The 20,966-nt window shown below is 38.6% G+C and overlaps 1 protein-coding gene across 3 annotated transcripts in view; it reads right to left on the bottom strand.

Annotated features, from left to right (window-relative positions):
• LRP12 (LDL receptor related protein 12) overlaps positions 1-16,166 on the bottom strand; it is a gene marked incomplete at both ends in the record, with an annotated part of 77,713 nt that extends 61,547 nt beyond the window's left edge. For 2 of the 3 annotated variants that reach the window (XM_080694919.1, XM_080694920.1), the window contains one exon: positions 15,978-16,056. In XM_080694919.1, the coding sequence (XP_080551045.1) occupies positions 15,978-16,056 (79 nt within the window). Of the gene's footprint in view, positions 1-15,977 lie in introns of all 3 variants that reach the window. The other variant, XM_080694921.1, reaches the window with a different exon arrangement.
• Positions 16,167-20,966: the final 4,800 nt, after the last annotated feature.

Here is a 20,966-nt window from a genome sequence, read left to right as displayed (position 1 = left end):
AGATCTGGGGAAAATGCACCTGGTACTTGGTACATATATGTTTCTATCACACCAAATCTCCACATCATGCATAGTTACATTGTACCAGTAAAAGGATTCTTAAAAGAAAAAAGGATAGTCTTTTCAACAAATAATACTAAAACAACAGGAAGCCAAATTCAAGAGTTAAGTGACTCTTAACTCATATTAAAAAGAACAGGTCAAAATAGCCCAGAGGTCTAAGTGGGTGGGCTAAATGATAAAGGTCTTAGAGAAAAACACAAGTAAACCTTTCTGACCTCAGAACAGGAAGTGAATTCTTAGGTATGGAACAAAAAGCACAAACAACAACAAAAACACATAAATTTTAATTGTTTCAAAATTTAAAATATTTATGGCTTGAAGGGCACCATAAAGAAATGAAAAGACAAACTACAGAATAGGAGAAAATATTTCCAAACCACATACCAGATACACTTTTAATATTCACAACTCTTGCAACTCCACAATAAAAACATAAATAACCTAACCAATTGTGAAATGGACAAAGGATTTGAAAGGCCACTTCCCCAAGAATATACATACAAATGGTTAAGAAATACATGAAAAGAAATTTAACATCATTATTTATGAGAGAAAACAAATCAAAATCACAATGCCCTGGGAATGGTGGAATATGCCTGTAAACCTAGTACTTGGGAGGCTGAGACAGGAGCACTACAGGTTCAAGCCCAGCCTCTGCAACTTAGTAAGACCCTCAGAGACTTAGCAAGGCCTTTGGGAATTCAGCAAGACCCTGTTCCAAAGTAAAAATAAAAAAGAGACTAAGGGTGCAGCTTGGAGGTAGGACGCTCCTTGATTCAATCCCCAGTATCACGGGGGTAAAAAAAAATATCCCAATGCTATACCACTTCACACCCATTAGGATGGCTACAATCAAAACAATAGACAACAAAACATTGGTAAGTATGTAAAAAAGTTGGATCCTTCACACATTGCTAGTTGGATTATAAAATAATATTGCTACTTGGAAAAATGTGGAGCTCTTCTAAAAGGTAAACTTAAGAGTTACCCTGAGTTAGAAATTCCACTCCTCTGCATATACCAAACAAATAAATGTCTGCACAAAAATCTTGTACAGCATTAGACAAAAAGTAGAAACTACGCAAATGTGTCAATTGATAAGCAGATAAACAAAATGCGGTATAGCTACATAATGGAATATTATTTGGCCAATAGAAGAAATGATGTACTGAGTTATGCTCAAATGTAGATGAATCATGAGAACATTATACTAGGTAAAAGAAACCAGTAAAAGAAACGTCCCACACAGGCAAATACACAGTGCAACTGACAAATGTCGATTCATGGTAGGCAAGGGTGCCTGAGAGAAAGGAGAACATATAGTGATTGTACACAGGCACAAGGCTGCCTTTTCAGCTGATGTTAATATTATGAAATTAGAAAGTGATGGTTGGACCTTCATGAATAAACTAAAAAAATAGCTGAAATATATATTCTAAAAAGTTGATGGTTACTATCACTGAGAATGAAAGGCTAAACACTAAAATCAATCAATGCAACCCACTACTGTCTAAAAAGAAAAGTTACATATCATGATGATGTGATCTACTGATCTTCTTACAGTAGATGTAGGAAAATAATTTCTCAAAATAACACATCCACTCACAATAAACCTCAGCACACTAGGAAAGGAACTTCCTCAACTTGATAAAGGTTGATCAACAAAAATTCTGCAGCTAATGTACTACTTAATGGTGATAATAGAATATCCCCTCCCACAATGAAGAAACAAAATTTCTCACCACTCCAATTGACACTCTTAAAAATCTTAGCTGGCTAGCACGGTGGTCCAAGCCTGTAATCACAGTACTTGGGAGGCTGTGACAGGAGGATCACAAGTTCAAAGCCATTTCTGCAACCTAGTGAGACCTGTTTCAAAATAAAAAGGACTTAGGGGGAAAAGCTGCCAAGAATAATGCCCCTGTGTTCAATCCCCAGTACAAAAAAACTCCAAAAACCTAGCCAATGTAAAGAGAGAGAGAGACGGAGGGAGGGGTTAGAAAGACAAACATAACACTGTTCTTATTCATGGGCAAATAATTACATAGAAAATCCCAGAAATTTTTATATAAATACTCGTGGAATAAGGGTACAATCACATTTTAAGATACACACACACACACACACACACACACACACACACACAAATTGGAACCAAAATTTTAAAGTAACATCATTTTCAATAGCTCCCCCCAAACAAAATATGTATAAATCTAACATACACATGATCTATATAATCTACACTAATGAAATAGAGACTTGAATAAATAGAAATCCTATTCATGGATTAGAAAACAACATAGTGAGGATGTCAGTTCTTCTCAGGGGTGTCTATAAATTTAACAGAATACCATTAAAAGTCCCAATAGGATATTTTTCAGATAGACAAGCTGACTCTAAAATGTATATAGAAGGGAAGGAATTAGAATAGTTAGGGAGTATACAATGGAAGGGGTTATACTACCCCATTTTAAGATTTACTGTAAAGCTACAGGAATCGAGAGAGTGTGGTAATGGCAAAGTAATTCATGCAGAGCAACCACACAGAATGGAGAGTCCAGAATAGACGCACACAGTATGGCCACTTGATCCCTGAGAAAGGAACAGAGGCAGCTCAATGGGAAAAGGATATTGTTTTCACAAGTGGTGTTGGAATAAATGGTTATTCATATGCAAAAACAGGGCCTTAAAAAAAACTCAGATAAGTCAAAATGGGTCTTAGATCTAAATGTATAAAGTAAAACTCCAAAATTTTTAGGAAAAATATAGAAGACTTATCCTTATCTGGGATTAGGTATAGAGTTTTTTTAAATGAGACTAAAATCATAATTCAAAAGCTAAAAACAAATAAGTTCAACTTCATCAAATGTAAAACCTTTTTGCTTTGCAAGTGCCACTATCTAGACAAAATAATAATAATAATAATAATAAGCTATAGAGTCCAAGAGAAAAATATGTAAGGACTTTAAAAACTCAGCAGAAAATGACAAAAAACACACCCAACTAAAAATGGGTAACAGGGTTGAACACTACACCCAAGATGAAAAAATTATGTGAAAAGACATTCAACATTATTAGCCATTTAAAAAATGCAAATTCAAGTCAGGAGTTACCACTATATAAAACTTTTAGGATGACAAAAAATAAAAAATAATTTTGAGAATAACATGAGTTGGTAAAAATCCAGAGCAACTAAAACGCTCACATACTGCTAGGGTAGTTCCTTCTAATGTTAAGCATTTAGAGTTGCCTTCTTAAAGCTGAAATTGATTAATGAAGGGCTACACCCAAATATTTGTAAAAGTATGAATATAGCATGGTTACCCTGGACATCCATTGTTGGGAGAGGGAGAAGGGAAAAAGGGGGTGGGGGGAGAGGGCACCAAGTACAGTTTAAATATATACCATTTATTTTCAATAAAAAATATGTTAAAAAATAAATAAAAATAAAGTTGCCTTCTTAGCTCAGTAGGCAGGGCATCAGTTTCATAAAGTTAAGCATTTACATAAAACTTAAGACCCAAAATCTCACTCCTAAATATTTACCCTTAAGAAATAACCTATATCCACATAAAAAAAAAAAAACTATACACGAATGTTTACAGCAGCTTCATTTATAATAGCCCCAAACTGGGAACAACTCAAAATATCCTTCAAAAAGTGAACTGAAAAAACTGAGGTATGCCTATACAATGGCATACTGCTGGAAAATAAAAAAGAAATAAACTATGGATTCATGCAACAATGTGTATTAATCTCAAAGACATTATACTGAGTAAAAACAGGCAAGTCTCAAATTGTTATACATTGTATAATTTATATGACATTTTCAAAAGCATATAACTATGGCAATGAACCCATCAAAGATTATCAGACATTACTGTGTGTAGGCAGAAGGTGTGTCTATAAAAAAATAGCAGAGGGAGATTTCTGAACTGTACTGTACCCTGAATTTGGTAATAGCTACATGAATCTATACATGTGCTAACATCCAGGGGAAAAAAAGGGCAATTTTCTATATAATTTTTAAATTAAAAAATTAAAAATTAGCAATCATCTTAAAGGCTAGAAAACTGACAAAAAAAAAAAAAAACTAAGAGAAGCTAATATAGTAGAAAACAAGGAAATCAGTACAGCATAAAACCAAACCAAGGCTGGCTCTCTGAAAGTCTATTCAAGAAAAGAATGACAGGGAAAAACACATCTGGGTGGGTATTGAGAATGACAAGGATGTAGGAAACATTTTTAGAGACTAACTTATTACCTTATAACCTTATAACCTTATAAGGTTACTTATAACCTTAAAGCAAATATAGAAATACAGATGAAACAACAATATTCTAGGAAAATATAAATTAGCAAAATTGACTCAAAGAATAAATTTTTTAAAAATTATTCTTCCAAAGGCATCATGTACATATACTATACTTTTAGAGACATAAAATTTATTTACTGTAATCCACTACTTATATCAGAGAATAAAATAATAAAAAGGAGAGATGAATCAAGTATTGATGCTAATTCTCTCTTAACCAAACTATATACATCAATCAAATCAAATTCTCTAGAGGGAGGCTGGATAATGGGTACCAAAATACAGAAAATACACTTACATAGAAGGAATAAATTCTAATGTTCTTCAGCACAAACGGGTGACCACAGTTCACAACAGTTTATTATAATTTTTTCTTTTTTCAGTATAGGTGATGGAACCCAGGGGCATTCTACCTCTGAGGGATACCTCTAGCCCTATTTTTTATTCTTTATTTTGAAACAGGGTCTCATGAAGTTGCAAAGGGCCTCACTAAATAGCTGAGGCTGTCTGTGAACTGTGATCCTCCTGTCTCACCTCCCAAATGCTGGGACTACAAGTGTGTGCCATCATGCCTGGCTATTACATATTTTATAAATAACTGGTCGAAAGGAGTTTGAAAGTTCTCAACAAGAAGGGATAGCAAATGTTTAAGGAGATGGAAATGCGAATTATCCTCATTTGATCATTATACATTGCATATAAGAATCAAATTATCACAGTGGATCCCATAAATTGTACAACTATTATGTCAAGAAAATTTTAATTAAAAAATCAAATGTCAGTCCTTTAATATAATTTGGTAGGACAAAGTAATGTGGAATTAAATCCTATGCAAATTTAATTTCTGTAATTCTATCTATACCAAACTGTATTTTTTTTTGGTATGGCCCCTAACTATAGCCAAACATTTTATCCAATGCTCAAAGAAAATTACTGAGAGAAAATTAAATGATTTGTACTTAATGAAAGTATGTGATTCAAAACTGAATATATAAAACAGGTATATTGTACCTGAGGTGATTTAAGAGATATTTTAACCCCTGATGTGAGTTCATCAAGTAAACATTCCACTTCATCCCTCACTCCTCCTGCCTTTCATATGTGAGTTCCACCTCTCCTGGGACCAAGCCATCTTCACTTAGGTATTTCACTGACTTATTTCTGAGGCCTATTCATAGGAAGGGCTCTACTTCTTATAGGTTCATCTCTATTATCTTGCTCAGGGAAATTAAGTTTAATCACAGTAGGAATCAAAACATTTCTTTAATCAACTCTTAATAGAAAACTTCATTTTTGCATTGGTATGACAGTATCCATACAGTTCATAAACAAACACACCTCTCCTTTCCTAATCTTAAAAGGCCACATAATCACACAAAAACACTAAAATCTTTTATACTGCTCCTCATCACTAAAATCAACCATGGCAAAAAGATTATAAGTGCACCTAAAAGAATGGATGGACAGATATGAAAAGCAGGCAGGAGGAGAGCGGAGGTCAAGCCCCATGGGAGAAGGAAAGGGTGGAGGGAAGAAAGCAGACTGCCTACAGACTGACCTCATAAATATAATGCAAAGTCTAAAAAATATTAGTAAATATATTCTAGCAGAATCAGATTATCATTACCATCTTGGTATGGAATTTTCATGAATGCAAAAATGGTTCAACATTCAGAATCACATGAATGTAATTTACTCCAGTTATGGATAAATGAAATCACTTATTCAAAAAGTATGTCTGGCATTATACTAAGTATGTTTCACACAAATAACTCTAGTTCCAGAGCAATCTGCAAAAATGTAAAATAATTTCACTCATTTAATTTTTTTGTTCTAGAAAATATAATTGTCATTTCACACATTTTTATTTATCATGTTACTTATAGTAACATGCAATGAACTTCTTATTCACTTAAAATTTTTAATTTTAATATAATTTATCAAATATAGGATAACTTTATTTTCATATTAATTTGTAATTTTTATTAATGCACATACATTTCCCACTTTCAAAACATTCTTTGTATTCCCCAACAATTGTAGAATCTGAGACCTGTAAGTTTGAGAATGCTGTGGTATCATATTCCCTTCTATGCTAATATACCATAATTTACTCATTCATTCTATTGCTGGTATACATACAGACTGTTTCTGGTCTGTGACTATGACAAGGATGCTATGGATATTCCTGCACATGTCTTTTGGCACATACTGTGCACCTACTTAATTCTACTGAGTTCATACCTAGAACTGCTGAGCCTCTGGGAGTGTTTATATTCAGCTTTAATAGACAATGATTTTCAAAATAGCTACTGAATATTTGAAACATAGTTTGATATGAGTCATAAGTATAAAATTTACATAGGGTTATGAAGGCAGTATGAAAAATAAAATTCAGAATATCTCAATAATTATTTTCTAATACATGTTAGAAGAAATATATATTACCTTTTTTTTCCTTTGGTGGTACTGAGGATGGAACACAGAGGCATTCTACCTCTGAGTTATACCCCCAGACCTGTTTTATTCTTTTATTTGGAAACAGGGTCTCATTAAGTTGCAGTTGTCCTAAGTTGCTGAGGCTGGCTTCAAATCTGTGATCCTCTTGTCTCAGCCTCCCAAGCACTGGGATCACAAGCATGAGCCACCATACCCAGCTATATTCTACCATTTTAACATGTAATAGTGGCATGTTAAAATGGTAGTATTTAAGATATTGAGTTAAATATATTAGGTTAATTTCACCTGTTTGTTGTTTTGTAGCACGGCTGCTAGAAAATTTAAAACTACATATGATTTACAATTGAGGTTGTTGTTATATCTTGCAGAGGTTTAGACAGTGGTGTAGTTCTGAGGAACCAAGAAAGACTTCCCAAAGATGGCAGCATCTAAAGGAAACCCAGCTGGGCGTGGTGGCGCAGGCTTGCAATCCCAGCATTCGGGAGGTGGTGACTGGGATCCTCCGTGGACAGCCTCAGCTACTTAGTGAGACCCTTTACAACTCAGTGAGACCTTGTTTCAAAAAAATAAAAAGACTAAAAAACAGGACTGGGGTGGGTGTAGTTTGGAGGTGCAATGCCCTTGGGTTCCATCCTCAGTACCACAATAAAGAACGAAGAAAGAAAAAAGGAAGGAAGGAAGGAAGGAAATCGGAAGGACAGGTAGGCGTTAACCTAGTCCAGAAAGTGGTGAAGAAACAAAACTAGACAGAGGGAACAGTGCCTGTAAAGGCCAGGAGACAGGAGGAGATGTATACAGCACATCAGGAACTGGTGGATGGTAGAGAGCTGTGAAGGGGAGTTGGATATGAGACAGCAAGAGAGAAGGTAAAAACTTACCCAGACCATGGAGGCTCTACTGAGTTATATTTTAATTTTAAGAACAGGGAACTATGTTGAGTTTTAAGCAAGAGTTACAAAATCAGATATGCACTTTTGTAAAGCTGCTGCTACGTGTGACATGACTGAATCAGGACATGACGAGAGCCAAGACTAGCTGGAGCTATTTCAGCAGTGAAGAAAAAGAATAATGGGTCCCCACATGAAGAGAACAGTAGTAGAAGAGATGGATGTGAACCTTGTGCAAACTCATTATCTAAACTTCAGTTTTTTCTAACAATACCTACTTCACATTTATTTTGAGAATTAATCATAGCATTGTTTTAGAAAGAGGTTCTGTATTTTAACTACTAGTAAAAGGTTTTAATGTCATGAAAACAGGCTAAAACAATTTCAAAAAAACTGTATTATATTTCAGAATACATCAGCTACAAAGATTCAGCTTATATTTTTTTCATATTTTGTTTAATACAGGTACTTAAAACCTAAAAGATGCTTAAACTATTAACGAAGTTGTCAGATAAAAGGCTTACTCTCCTCCTATTTGAAAATGTAAATTTCAACCACTAAGCATTCTACTATACTCCATTCATTTCTAATATTAAAAGATTAGCACTATTTTTCATTTTTTTCAAAACCTGAAGTGTAAATGAATTAAAAGCAGCTATCAAGTCAGTCTCTTTTAATTGTAAGATCACCAGTACAAAACAAGTTCACTTCACAGTGATACTAAAAGGACACTGAGTTATCAAATATTTAAGAGGAAAACTGGAAAATTGTTCTGTCAGATTCATTTACTTTGAAGTTCAGGGACCTCCTAAAATTTTATTTTCTAAAATAAGCTACTCAATCCAGAAACAATACAAAAGTCCACTTTATTCTACCAAATATGCTCTGAAATTCACTAATCTATTCTTGACGTCCAAAGACATAAACCATTTTTTACTTATCATTTAAAGCATTTAACTTGGGCAAAAATGTACTTGAATTCTAGCTTTTATCCCACCCTTTGCCTCTTGCCTAAAATGCCCCTAAAACACTGTAGAAAGTTATGTCCCATACTTGTTTCACTTACAAAAAATGACGGCCCTGACAGCTGAGTTTTCTGGACCCTTCTTAAAGTTCTCCTTTTGTACGTTAACTCCTCATACCTTCTTTGTGTGTGTGTGGTGCTGGAGATTGAACCCAAGGGCATTTGCCTCTGCGCTACATGCCCGCCCTATTTTATTTTTTATTTTGAAACAAGCTTCTGAGGCTGGCATGTGCCGCCACACTCAGCTTCTTCATACCTGCTTGACATCTGTTGTACAACTACTCATCACAGTATGCCTTCTTGCATTGAATGTTCTGAGTCTTTTCTTTTCTAGATTAAGTAACAGAAACTTAAATTCCTAAGGGTACAAATTATTCTACTGAATTAAAGAAAGAGAAATTGCTTTCATCTGGGATGGTAGTGCATGCCTGTAATCCCAGTACTTGGGAAGCTGAGACAGGAGGATTGTAGGTTCCCAAGACCAGCCTGCGCAACTTAGCAGAGCACTCAGTAACTTAAGAGATTCTCTTTCCAAGTAAAAATAAGATAGGGTTGAGGGTGTAGCTTGAAGGTAGAACACACCTGGGTTCAATTTCCAGAACCAAATAAGAAAAATAAAATTGCCCTTAATCTCATTTTTTTTTTCACATTTTTTGGGGGGCTGGTAACCATGGATTGAACCTAGGGGTAGTCTACCTCTGAGCTATACCAGGAGCCCTATTTTTATTTATTTTGAAAGAGGGCCTCACTAAATTGTGGAGAGTACTGCTAAACTGCTGAGGCTGACTGGGAAACCTGTGATCCTACTGTCTCCGCCTCACAAGTACAGGGATTACAGGTGCCACACCAACAAGCCTGACTTTACCTATTCATTCTTAACTGGTATCTCATATTACTTTGAGAAAACAGGAACAATGAAATGTAATCTCCATTTTCCCATCCCCAACTAGCACCAATATTTCTTTCTTTTCTTCCTGTGACAAAAAAAGTAAGTAGCTCTATGAACAGGGCAATCCAGTCACCTGCCTTGTTCCAAGCTCCTGTGTCTCCCACCTGGATTACAGGCAAGATCTCCTAACCATACCATCCCTATCCTGCCTACTTTAATACTCTACATAGTAGCAAAAGTGAGTTTCAATACATAAATCACATCCAGGAGTGATGGCACATGCCTGTAATCCCAGTACTTGGGAGGCTGAGACAGGAGGATCACAGGTTCCAGCACAGCCTCAACAATTTAGTGAGAAATAAAAATAAATAAAATATGGCTAAGAGTGTAGCTCAGAGTTAGAATGCCCCTGGGTTCAACTCACAGTATCTTAAAATAAGTAAATAAGTGAATGAATCACATATGTCACTTAAACTTACTTCTTCAATAGTCAACACTTAAACCCCAAACTAGCCGGGTGTGGTGGCACACACTTGTAATCCCTGCGCTTGGGAAGCGGAGACAGGAGGATCGCGCAGGTTCGAAGTCAGCAGCACTGGTTTAAGAGACCCTGTTTCCAAAATTAAAAAATAGGTCTGGGAGTGTAGCCCAGAGGTAGACGGGTTTCCAGGAACCCCAGTACCACCAAAAAACAAAACAAAAACAAAAACCCAAAGTAGCTGGGCATGGTGGCACAGGCCTATAACCTTAGGAGGCTAAGACAGGAGGATCTCAGGTTCCAGGATAGCCTCAGCAAGTAGTGTTTAAAAATAAAGATTAAATAGGATAGAGGGTGTAGCTTGGAGATAGAATGCCCCTGGGTTCAACCCCTAACACACACACACACACACACACACACACACACACACACACGCACACGCTTCTAAAATCCTTCAGTTCCTGCATATCCTTCTAACTTTACCTTGACACTTGGATCACTAGGCTCCAGCTACAGTGATTTTATTCTTTACTGGCAAAAATACACGAGCTATCTCACATCAGCTCTCTGTGGATTCTGGGCCTTTCCTTAGGCGTTCCCATATGTGGGCCCTCTTGCTCCAATTCTAACCTGGTGAGCTATCCTTTAGGTATTTATGAAATAAGCTACTCTGTTGTTTACGATCTCTGCCCTTTGTTTCTGGAGAATTATTGTAATATATCGACTAATCTGTAGACACCATGAGAGTGGACACTATGTCTGGGTAAAGAAACAAGATTAGGTTGCAATCAACTCTACTATTTCCTAGTGGTTTGATCTCAGATAAGTCACAACTTATCTGAGCTTCAATTTTCTCTTCTATTAAAAAGGATAAATACCTTATAGAATTGCTAATTGAGACTTAATGAAAACTGTCAACAAATAAAGACTGATTACAGCACCTATAACTTAATAATGCATAAACTTAATAAACATTAATTTCCTTTTCTCCTTCCTTTATAGCTCAGTTAGTGAGAATTTCCTAAGCTAATTCAATACTAAAAAAGAAAATGTATATACACATACATAAAAAGAATGACATGTAGCCAAGCAGATAAATTGATAACCTGATTTTACAGGTTCTAATCCTAAATCTTAGAAAAGGAGAAACAGAGGGAAAGGTAACCTTGGAAATTAGAGATTATCAATTTCTCTTCAATTCCTAAACTTAGAGCAATTTCCATTTACCTATAAAGATTTGCAGGAAGAACGGGATCAATAGTCACTCTAAAACTTTGAAATCCAAACATTTTCTATTTGTTTAAATATATGTAAATCTCATCTATATTTAATGTATTTGTCTCTTTTTACTTTAATTTTATCCTTTAAGTTAACATCACTCCTCCATTAATCAACCTCAGCTTTCTTCCTCTTCTACCCTTACATTCTAGCTTTGCTGAGGTTTCCCCTCCATTATTTGGAGTCCCTCTGGTATTCCCATTACTCCCTAGTTTGGGCATATTAGAGAAAACATATGTCCCTTCTCTTTCTGTGCTTGACTAATCTCACTTAACATGATGTGTAAAAGTAAGACTTTAGCATGATTAACCTGGACACTCATTGTTGGGAGGTGAGGGAAGGGTAACCTGGTGGGGGAGGGCATCAAGCACAGTCTAAATGTATACCATTTTCAATATGCTCCACATATAAATAAAATAAAATATGAAAAAATGAAAAAAGATTATACATGCCAGAGGGCTCCAAGTCACTGTAATTTTATATAAGCTAATGATGCCCTCAGCTCAGATTTACAAAGCTTTTAGTGAAAATATCAGATATTAGAAAAAAATTAATAAATGGCCTTCCTAAAAAAAATAAATTGTACATGCCAAAGCTTAGATGAAGGAAGAGGCAAGTGCCAGTGTGGTATTATGAAGTCTGCTGCTATATGTACATCTGCTCACTGTGTGTTTTGGATTCTGTTTGTATTAAAGATCTGAATTTAAAAGTAAATAAATTAATATCACTAACAAAAATTAATAGCATACACATATAATAAAAAAGCAACAACACCTCAGATCAAAAATATAAAAAGAGCTCCATTCCTTTCATTTGATGTGCTTTAAATTTTCTGCACACAAAACTTAAATCTTAACATATTCTTTGTGTGTGTATATGGTACTGGGATGGAACACAGGGGCATTCTATCTCGGAGCTACACACCTAGCCCTACTTTTTATTATTTATTTTGAAACAGAGTCTCACTGGGTTGCACAGGGCCTCACTAAGTAGCTAAGGCTGTCTGCAAACTGTGATCCTCCTGTCTCAGCCTCCCGAATGCTGAGATTACTACAAGTGTGCACCACCATGCCCGGCTTTAACATGTTCTTTAACTGCTGCCCACTTTTCAGCTTAACATCCTTCTTCTGTTTTCTTCAAAGGACCTTTTACTTTCTAGGAACCTTTTAAAACATTTTCCATACATCACTCAAAATATCCTCCATACTCTTTCCAGGATGTAGTTACCTCTATAAAAGTGGTCATTCAACACTTTGTCTGGTAACCTAGAATTTTGTGGAATGTACTGTCTACCTTCATATTCTCCATAGGATATGGATATAATTTAGATTCTGAACTCATGGAAAAGGTTTATGTTAAGCAATTAATTCAATTTTATTCAACATATTTTATGTAATCAAATTTGACTTCTTTAAAAGTAATTGGTATCAGGCTTAGCTTTTTTTCCCCTCATGTTCCAGTTATTTCTACAATCTTTCTAAAATTGGAACTTCTAGTCTAACCTTCAACAGGAAATTTTTAAAGTGCTACTGAATGTTCCATAAAATTCAAAGAAAAAGAGTCATCCATTAGATATAAAATGCAAGAGTAAAAAGAATATTGTGTGTTATCATAAAATCTAGAACAGTACATGTACAATAAAGCTGCAATAAGCTGAAAACCAGTTTTAAAATGAATTTCACTGCAGGTCAGACAGTATATGTCAGGAAGACTATTGCTACTGAATGTTTTTGACAGCAGGTAACCAGAACTCTTCAAGGCCACAGTAAAATCATATACAATAAACATACTAAATTACATTTTAAGGCATTATCTAGGGCAGCATTTGTCAAACTAAGGATTACAATCTATTAGTGGGTAGAAAATTATCCAGGCCAAAACAGCAAATGATGAAAGGAAGGGTGGGAAGGAGGCAGAATAAATAGAAAATACCTGAGTGTGTCACGGGTAGTATGGTGGGCATTATTGCTTTATGAACTTTGTTTTGTTACTGAAAATAATGTAAAATATTAAGGGTAGCTTTCAATGAAAATCAGAAAACACTGATCTGGAAGACAAACAGAAATGAAAAGGATAAGGCAACGGAACTGCTCCAAGTACCAAATTGTGGCCTGGGAGAAGAAACAGCTTCTAAGGAGTAGGAGATGGGTTTTAGAAACTTCCAGACACCGGTAAAGGGCATGCATCCCTATATGAGGAGTTAAGTAGGGTCGCCTGTTATAGTGCGCCTAGAACAATGTCCAGCAAAGCTCACAGATGCTACCACAAAGGTTCTCATCCCTCACACTTCCAAAGGCAGCAGAGATCAACCTCTGTGCTCTCCTCCTCTTACACACACTCAATGCAGGGAAGCTACAGAAGCTCCTGGAAGGTAATTCTTGGTCCATGAACAACCCATCCTACAAAACCTTAACTGGGGTCTACTGTAAAATCCAAAGTATGTAAGGTTACATAATGTAGAGATCCAAATATGACTTTGGCACCCACAAAGGTAACTTAGAAGTATAGCAGTCACACATCACTGTCCACTAAAAATTGATTATGTGAAGAACATTAAGATTTCATTTTATAAAAAGGTACATAAAATGTTTCAAATTGGAGCCATTTAATGTTGCAATTAATAGATAAGCGTAACTCTATGAAGAATTAGTATTGCCATTCCCTAAACATTGGCCAACAAACCTATTTTTCTTCTGTGGGTCTACATTAAGAGTTATTCTTCTGAATTTTCAGTTGTTTGAGCAGCACCTTCTAATTATTTCCAGAGCCACTTAAAAAAATAGCACTTTCAGACTAAAGGATGATTCATAAATTACAGCTAATATCTATCTGTTCTAAGGTGATGGCTCTTTCTCAAGATGTATCCACTACTTATCACAAAGAAGATATATTCCAAACACCCAAATCCCATTATTACTATGGAAGCACATCCCCTACTATTGGAGGGACAACACACACACACACACACACACACACACACACACACACACACACACACACACGGCTATATAGAGAATTTCTCCAGGGTTCCTTTAATCTCTACTGATCTAGTCTAATGTTCTGTCTGGCTCACTACCTCCTTTTTTATACTTTTAAACTTGCTGTGGTTGGAGACATCAACCTCTGGCATAATCACCTGCTGCTTTTATGATCTAGTCCCACCCTTTTGAAAAAAGGATGGGACTACTAACAATTTCTCTTTTTAACACAAATTCCCCAAAGGTAAACCTCTGAGAAGCACCTAACATCACTCTGTGTACAAGTACAAAAGAATGCATCAAGACAAATTATGGGGTTCACATTCTCTTATCCCCAGAGGCAAAAAGACGTTTAGTTCAAACACTAACGACAGAGGTTTTATTAAAAGAGCCCATTTATCTAGTCTGATCATACATCACAGAAATTCAATTCTGATTATAGTGCAGGACATATACAGCTGGACATTCCTAATCACCCTAGATTAAAGATTTCTTTCACTTTCTTTTCTCTCCTGGGCTATTATGCCAAACCTAGAGTAGAACTATACCCACCTTCAGGCTAGAAGAAACAACATAATAGCTTATTGATCTCTGGTGTAGACCCAAACTCACAAGTCATCAGGCAAGCAGGAATCACAGTCACTTGAATTAACTAACAGAAGTCCTGCCCTGGGTTTTCTGGTTTCACACAGGCACATCTCTGGCAATTACTACAAAAAATGTGAACCAAACCACCCTCCTCCCCAAAACAAAAATAACAATACACTACTCAGGTCAGGAAGCAAACATATAATAAACTACAACAAAATGATAACTATTTGTTGACTGTCAGTAAATGTCAATTTAAGTTGACTATATTTTTCACGCAGTGTAATTTTTCAGGCTTAAAAGTTACCATCACATTCAATTCCACAGATAAATGCCTTAAGAAAAAAAAAAAAAGATACTTGTTCATGAAGTACACTGACTGGGCCCAATTATCCCTACCATTGTTACATCAGTCGAATATGTAGCAAGTGACTTAAGACTTTCTATAACTAAAATGGACCAAATAATGGTAACTTTATTGTCCTCTGGAGAAATCAAAAGCAATACGCCAGAAAGGAGACAGAAAAATAAAACGATTCTCCAAAAAAAAAAAAAAAAAAAAAGGAGGAAAGGGTAACTGTTTTCCCTGCAATACCCATTGAACGCATTTAACCGATGCTGAACTAAGACCGCTTAAGTGAGCAGCGGGACTCGGTCTCCAACGGGCGGGGCTCCCCCGCGGATCCCCCCGCGGCCCCTCCGGACCCCACAGTCCCGCCGCCGCCTCCCGCCCGCGCCGCCCCGAGCGGAGCCTCCCCCCCGCCCGCGGCCGGGGACGGAGCAAGCCCGGGACGGCGGGCGCGGGACGGGATGGACGGGAGGGCGCCGAGCGGCGGCACCCGGGCCTCCCCCGCGGCCCGAGAACTTCCCGGGCGGGCGGGCGGGACGGCCGAGGCCGAGCCCCGCGGGGAGCCGCCGCCCCCGCGCCCCCGCGCTTTGTCCCGCGCGGCCGGGGTCCCCGGCGCGCCTCGGAGGCCGCGGCCGCCCCAGCTTTGTTCGGGGCGCGGGAACACTCACCGTACACGCCGGCGAGGAAAAGCAGGAGCGCCGCCGCCCTCCACCGCGGAGACTCTTTTGTGCCCCGGCGCCGGGCCATCACCGCGGCGGACGGCGCGAGCGCGGCGATGGAGGAGGAGGAGGAGGAGGAGCTGGGGCCAGACGCCGCCGCCGAGCCCCGGCTGCTCCCTGCGCGCTCCGCGGCGGCGGCGGGAGGGGAGGGCGGGGCCGCGGCCGCCCGCGCGCACTCCCTCCGCCCGCAGCGGGGCCGCCTTCGCGGGGGCAGGGGCCGCCAGTGCGCGTGCGGGCGCCGGGCGAGGGGGCGGCGATGGCGGGGCTCCGGCCTCGCCTGCCGCGGCACGGAGCGCCAGCCGGCGGCCGCGCTCATCCGTGCGATCGGCGCTCGCCTGGCCGGCCTGCCTGGGCGCGCGCCCCGCGCTCCGCTGGACTTCGCGGGGGCCGGGCCGCCCCTCCCCGCGCCGGGGCCGGGGGAGCCAGGCAGTGCCAATCGATGTGCGAGCGCGCGAACGCCGGCCGGCCGCGCGGGCGTCCGCGGGGCTGGAGCGCGGGTCCCGCCGGGCGGGCGAGGGCGGGTGGGGAGGCTGAAGGTGGCCGGTGGGGAGGAGGAGCGCGGGGCCCGAGGCTGGGAACTTGGGAGTCCCTTCGCCGTCCGACGCCCCACCCCCGCCTCCGCTTGGGATGGCTGCGGCTCCGCGGTGGCGGGTGGAGAGCGCAGCCCGGGCGCCCGCGCCGGCGGAGCGGGGCTGAGTCGGCGCGGCCGGCGGGGCGCGGACCTGGGGCGCGAGCTGGCGGGGCCTCCAGGGCTCCCCAGCTGCCCGGCACCTGCTCCCCTCCTCCAACAGACGTGACTCCCCGCTTCCCCTAGGTTCCCTCAACACTTCCAGATTCCTCTGTAGTGATCCCCGCACAGCCGATCTTCTGCCTTGTGTTTTTAAAGTATTTTGTCTACAGTGTCATCTCTTGTTAGATTTACCGTCTTATTTTTTGTTAGATTTATCCGTGGCCTTGACAAGCGCTCACTGGGCTATTCGTTGAATACCTGCAGTGCACTACGGTGTCCTGTTGACATAGGTTATCTCTTTCTAATTCCTAACAACCTTGTGAGATAAATATGATATCCATATTTTATAGATAAGAAAATGAAACTCAGGTTAAATTACCCAAACGTTGTAAATCCTTTGAAACCTTTTTTTCCCCCTTCCCCCATTCCAAAGTCAAGATTGTTTTTCCTTTACCATAACAAATTCAAGCACAGTGTTCAGGGCATAATAGTAGTAAATGTTTAATTTTAAGACATGCTTTTTTAAAGTACATTGCGCTTTCCCTCTATCTCCTGTTGTAAATCCCAGTTCTTGGGAGGCTGAAGGTTTGAAAACAGCCTCAGCAAGTAATGGGACTCTTGTCAACCTACTAAGACCTTGCTTTAAAATGAAAATAAAATAGGACTAGCCTAGAAGTGTAGCTCAGAAGTGTAGCCCATGGTTCCACTCCCTCCATGTGTCTATGTATGTGTGTATGTATGTATGTATGTATGTATACATGTATATATATCTGTCACACACACAATTATTTCTCCCATGGCAATTCCAAAAGATAAAAGAAAAATTATTAAACATTTCAAAATCCAACAATAAATTGTATATTATCTGGGAAAAAACAACACCAGTATAATAAAATAGAACGGGAATGTTTTCCATTTGCTATGGAGAAAAAGAAACTGCTTCAGTGTTTTCACTCAAGCTCCTGCAGATGTCTTTCCTAGTTTTGGGAGTATACGCTTCACTTGCTTGTTTCTTGAGATCTTTTCTATAAATTGCACTGCCATCACATCTGTGTTTGAGGCAGGTCATAGGCCTAGCAAACTGGACCAGATCACTCTGGGTCCACTTTTAGTACCATTCCAGGAAGGTGGTTCTTCAGACAAGACCCACAGTGCCCTCATCATATACGCCCAGTGTTCACACCCCTCCAAAAGTACACCTATTCCTCTCAGACTCCTTGGAGTGCAGCCCCATTTAACATTCTTAAAATGTAGTGAGCAATCCAAAAGAGCTTTCGTTTATGTGGGTTGTATCCATTGACGTTTACTAGTTAGGAAGGAAGACAAAAATTTCAAATAAACACAAAGACTTTTAAAATAAAAAGTGCATTACACGTTTATGTTGCTGGTTTTCAAAACAAAGAAAAATTAGAAGAGTGGCTTTGTTTTTCATCTCTAAATCTCCTTGATGTCTGGCTTAATACAGCTGGATTCTCATATCTGCTTCTGCATCCTACCTGTTGCAATGTGCTTTTGGTTGGAGTCTGTGAAGAAAATTCAGACACAGAGATACATCAATTGGCAAAGGAAGACCTCATGGACCTCAGTGAAATAGTCCCAGACACCCTACCCTCTTATCTAGTACAGGCTGGACATCCCTCTTGTGAAAATCCAAAATGACCCAAGCATTGCGCTGAGGCTCAAAAAGTTTTAGAATTTGGAGCATTTTGGATTTCAGATGTTAGGGTTTCAACTAGTAGAGTCTACATACATTTCCCAAAATCTGAAAAACTGAAATATTAAATATTTCTGATCCCAAGCATTTCAGACAAGAGATACTAAGCCTGTAAAGAAGGCCATTCATTATTCTAGGTGTCTGCATCTTTAATCCTCAAGTATTTTTTTTGGGGGGGGGAGAATCAAGTAAGGATGTGTTTCATGAGGGCACATTTTTACGTTGACAAAATGATCCTAATAGAATGTCAGACACTGGTAAGCAATATGACACAGAATAGCTACTCGGTAAGAGACAGGATAGTCCTCACTTTTGTCACCTAATCTACCTACCCGGCCATCTAGGCAGTTCCAGCAAATAATCCACATGAGGAAGCACTTTTAAATCCAGGAAGACGGTGGCTGTAGAGTGGTGAGTACTGGTAACAAACCTATTGCAGTTGAACTACTGATTTTGTTTGGATAGTGTTCTGATTCAAATCCTACAAAGCAAAAACGAAGACAAACACAAAAACCAACAAACAAAAGATCATGCCTCTGGGAACCACATTTTTCTTCATCTGAGTCCCCTGGTTCCATAGATGGACTTCAAGAGGTCTCAACCCTTCTGCGATGGTATGGAAATTTTGTCTTCATATACTTTTACTGGGAGAAGATTCAGCAGATCTTTAACTCTGTCAAGCATTAACAGCTTAAGAAAAATAGAGCAACTTTTTTAGTTGCTTCTTAATGCTTTTCCAAGTGTGTCTTAAATGGTTGCTTTCTCCCTTGATGTGTTTGGAAAAGAGTCAGAATCTTCCAGTTTATGATGACATCCTCTTAAATAATCATCACAATCCTTTTGTTTCATTTTAAACTTCTCTTTGGTCCTTTGTTTACCATCACATATAAGGGTTAAATTTTTTATTCTTGTCACCAAAAATAACTCATTCCAGCCAGTAGAAAACCTGCTCCACTTAGAGGCATTTGAGAATCTCATCCATGCTGTGAGGTGAGACTGGGAATTTTAGTCTGCCATTCTGAGAATCATCTTTTATTGGAAAGAAAATTGATGATAGTGGGTTTTATACCCAGCATGCTGCCAAACAAAACTAAATATTTTAACTCCCCCTCAAAGGAATGTTATTTTTAAAAGAAAAACAAACTTGAATAACACACATAAATAACTACAAGGGAAAGAAAAAAATTTAAATATTGCAGTTAAATAAATGAGATCTCTTTACAAGCAAATTGTAATTTCCATTGCAGTTGAATAACAGAGCAGCAAATGAGATCCATCAATCCAGGCAACCCCTATACCCGTTCCTTAGCACATTTATTGCGATTATTATTTATTATGTTCTTCACTTTGACAGCATACCCAGCACTGTACCAAGCAATCAGACATAATCCTGACTCCAAATTAAATAGTCCAAATCCACATAAATTTAGTTTACCCTCATAAGCTCAAACTAATTGTAAAACCTGACCATATAGCATGCGTAAACTTATAGTAGTAATGGCATTTGTCTCTTGTAGATATATGAAATAATTCCCCCACCGAGATAAAAGAAGGGAAGGGAGAATCAACTATAGCACTGATAATTATAAAGAAATACTCCTAGACGTTGTGCTGTTTAACTGCAAGTTTCAAAATGCATGTCTTTGTGGTTAAGCCTCTCTCATAACTGCCTGAGGATATAAACTGAAGATGTTTACAGAATGGAATCTCATCCCGAGTCCCCAAGAGCCCATCAGCAGTGAATCTGCAACTGTGATGGCAACCCAATGGCTTTTATAGGGAAATACTGCTAATTTCAGGCATATATAACTTACTTTTTTGTACTCTGCCTAAATCCAAAAAGAATTTGAGATTCCCCAGTGTCTTTGGCTTAAAAAAATTTTTTTTTTTTTTTTTTTTTTTTAGTATTTTGTAGTAGATAAAGGTATAGATCTGAGCAGTATAATAGGACTGGTTTTAATCTAGGTATTTGACCTTGGTGAAAAAAAAAACAAAAAATCCCAACCTCTATTACTTCATATTCTGTCTTAGAAAATGGGGGGGGAAATGCCTCATTTGATTACATGCCTTAAGTGAAATAATAATTGCTAATACAGGTAGTGAGTGTCGATAGTATGCTGTGCATTTAATCCTCAAACAATCCTAGAATATTGATAGTACTATTAATCTTACTTTTCAAAAGAACAAGCAGGCAGAGGGGTTCAGTAATTTTGTCAAGATCACACAAATGGTAAATGGCTGGCATTTGAACTCAGGCAGTCTGACTTAGAGCATGGTCATTCTACTGTGTTGTAAGTAAAGCACTTATAACGCCAGGCACTTAGTAGGTACTCAATAAATGGCATTTGCAACCCTTATATACATAAATGATGTAATCCAAACAGTCTTTATTCTCTGATTTTTAATTTAAAATAAAATCCATAGTTATTTTCTATCTTTTCTTTCTCAGAAGTAACCAGTATTTCCTTGGGTTCTGTTTAAATAGACACATGCT

Source organism: Muscardinus avellanarius, assembly GCF_963383645.1.
Source record: "Muscardinus avellanarius genome assembly, chromosome: 4".
In the NCBI taxonomy this organism is placed as follows: domain Eukaryota; kingdom Metazoa; phylum Chordata; class Mammalia; order Rodentia; family Gliridae; genus Muscardinus; species Muscardinus avellanarius.
The sequence above is the reverse complement of the archived record's forward strand: the minus strand, read 5'-3'. Positions and strand labels throughout refer to the sequence as shown.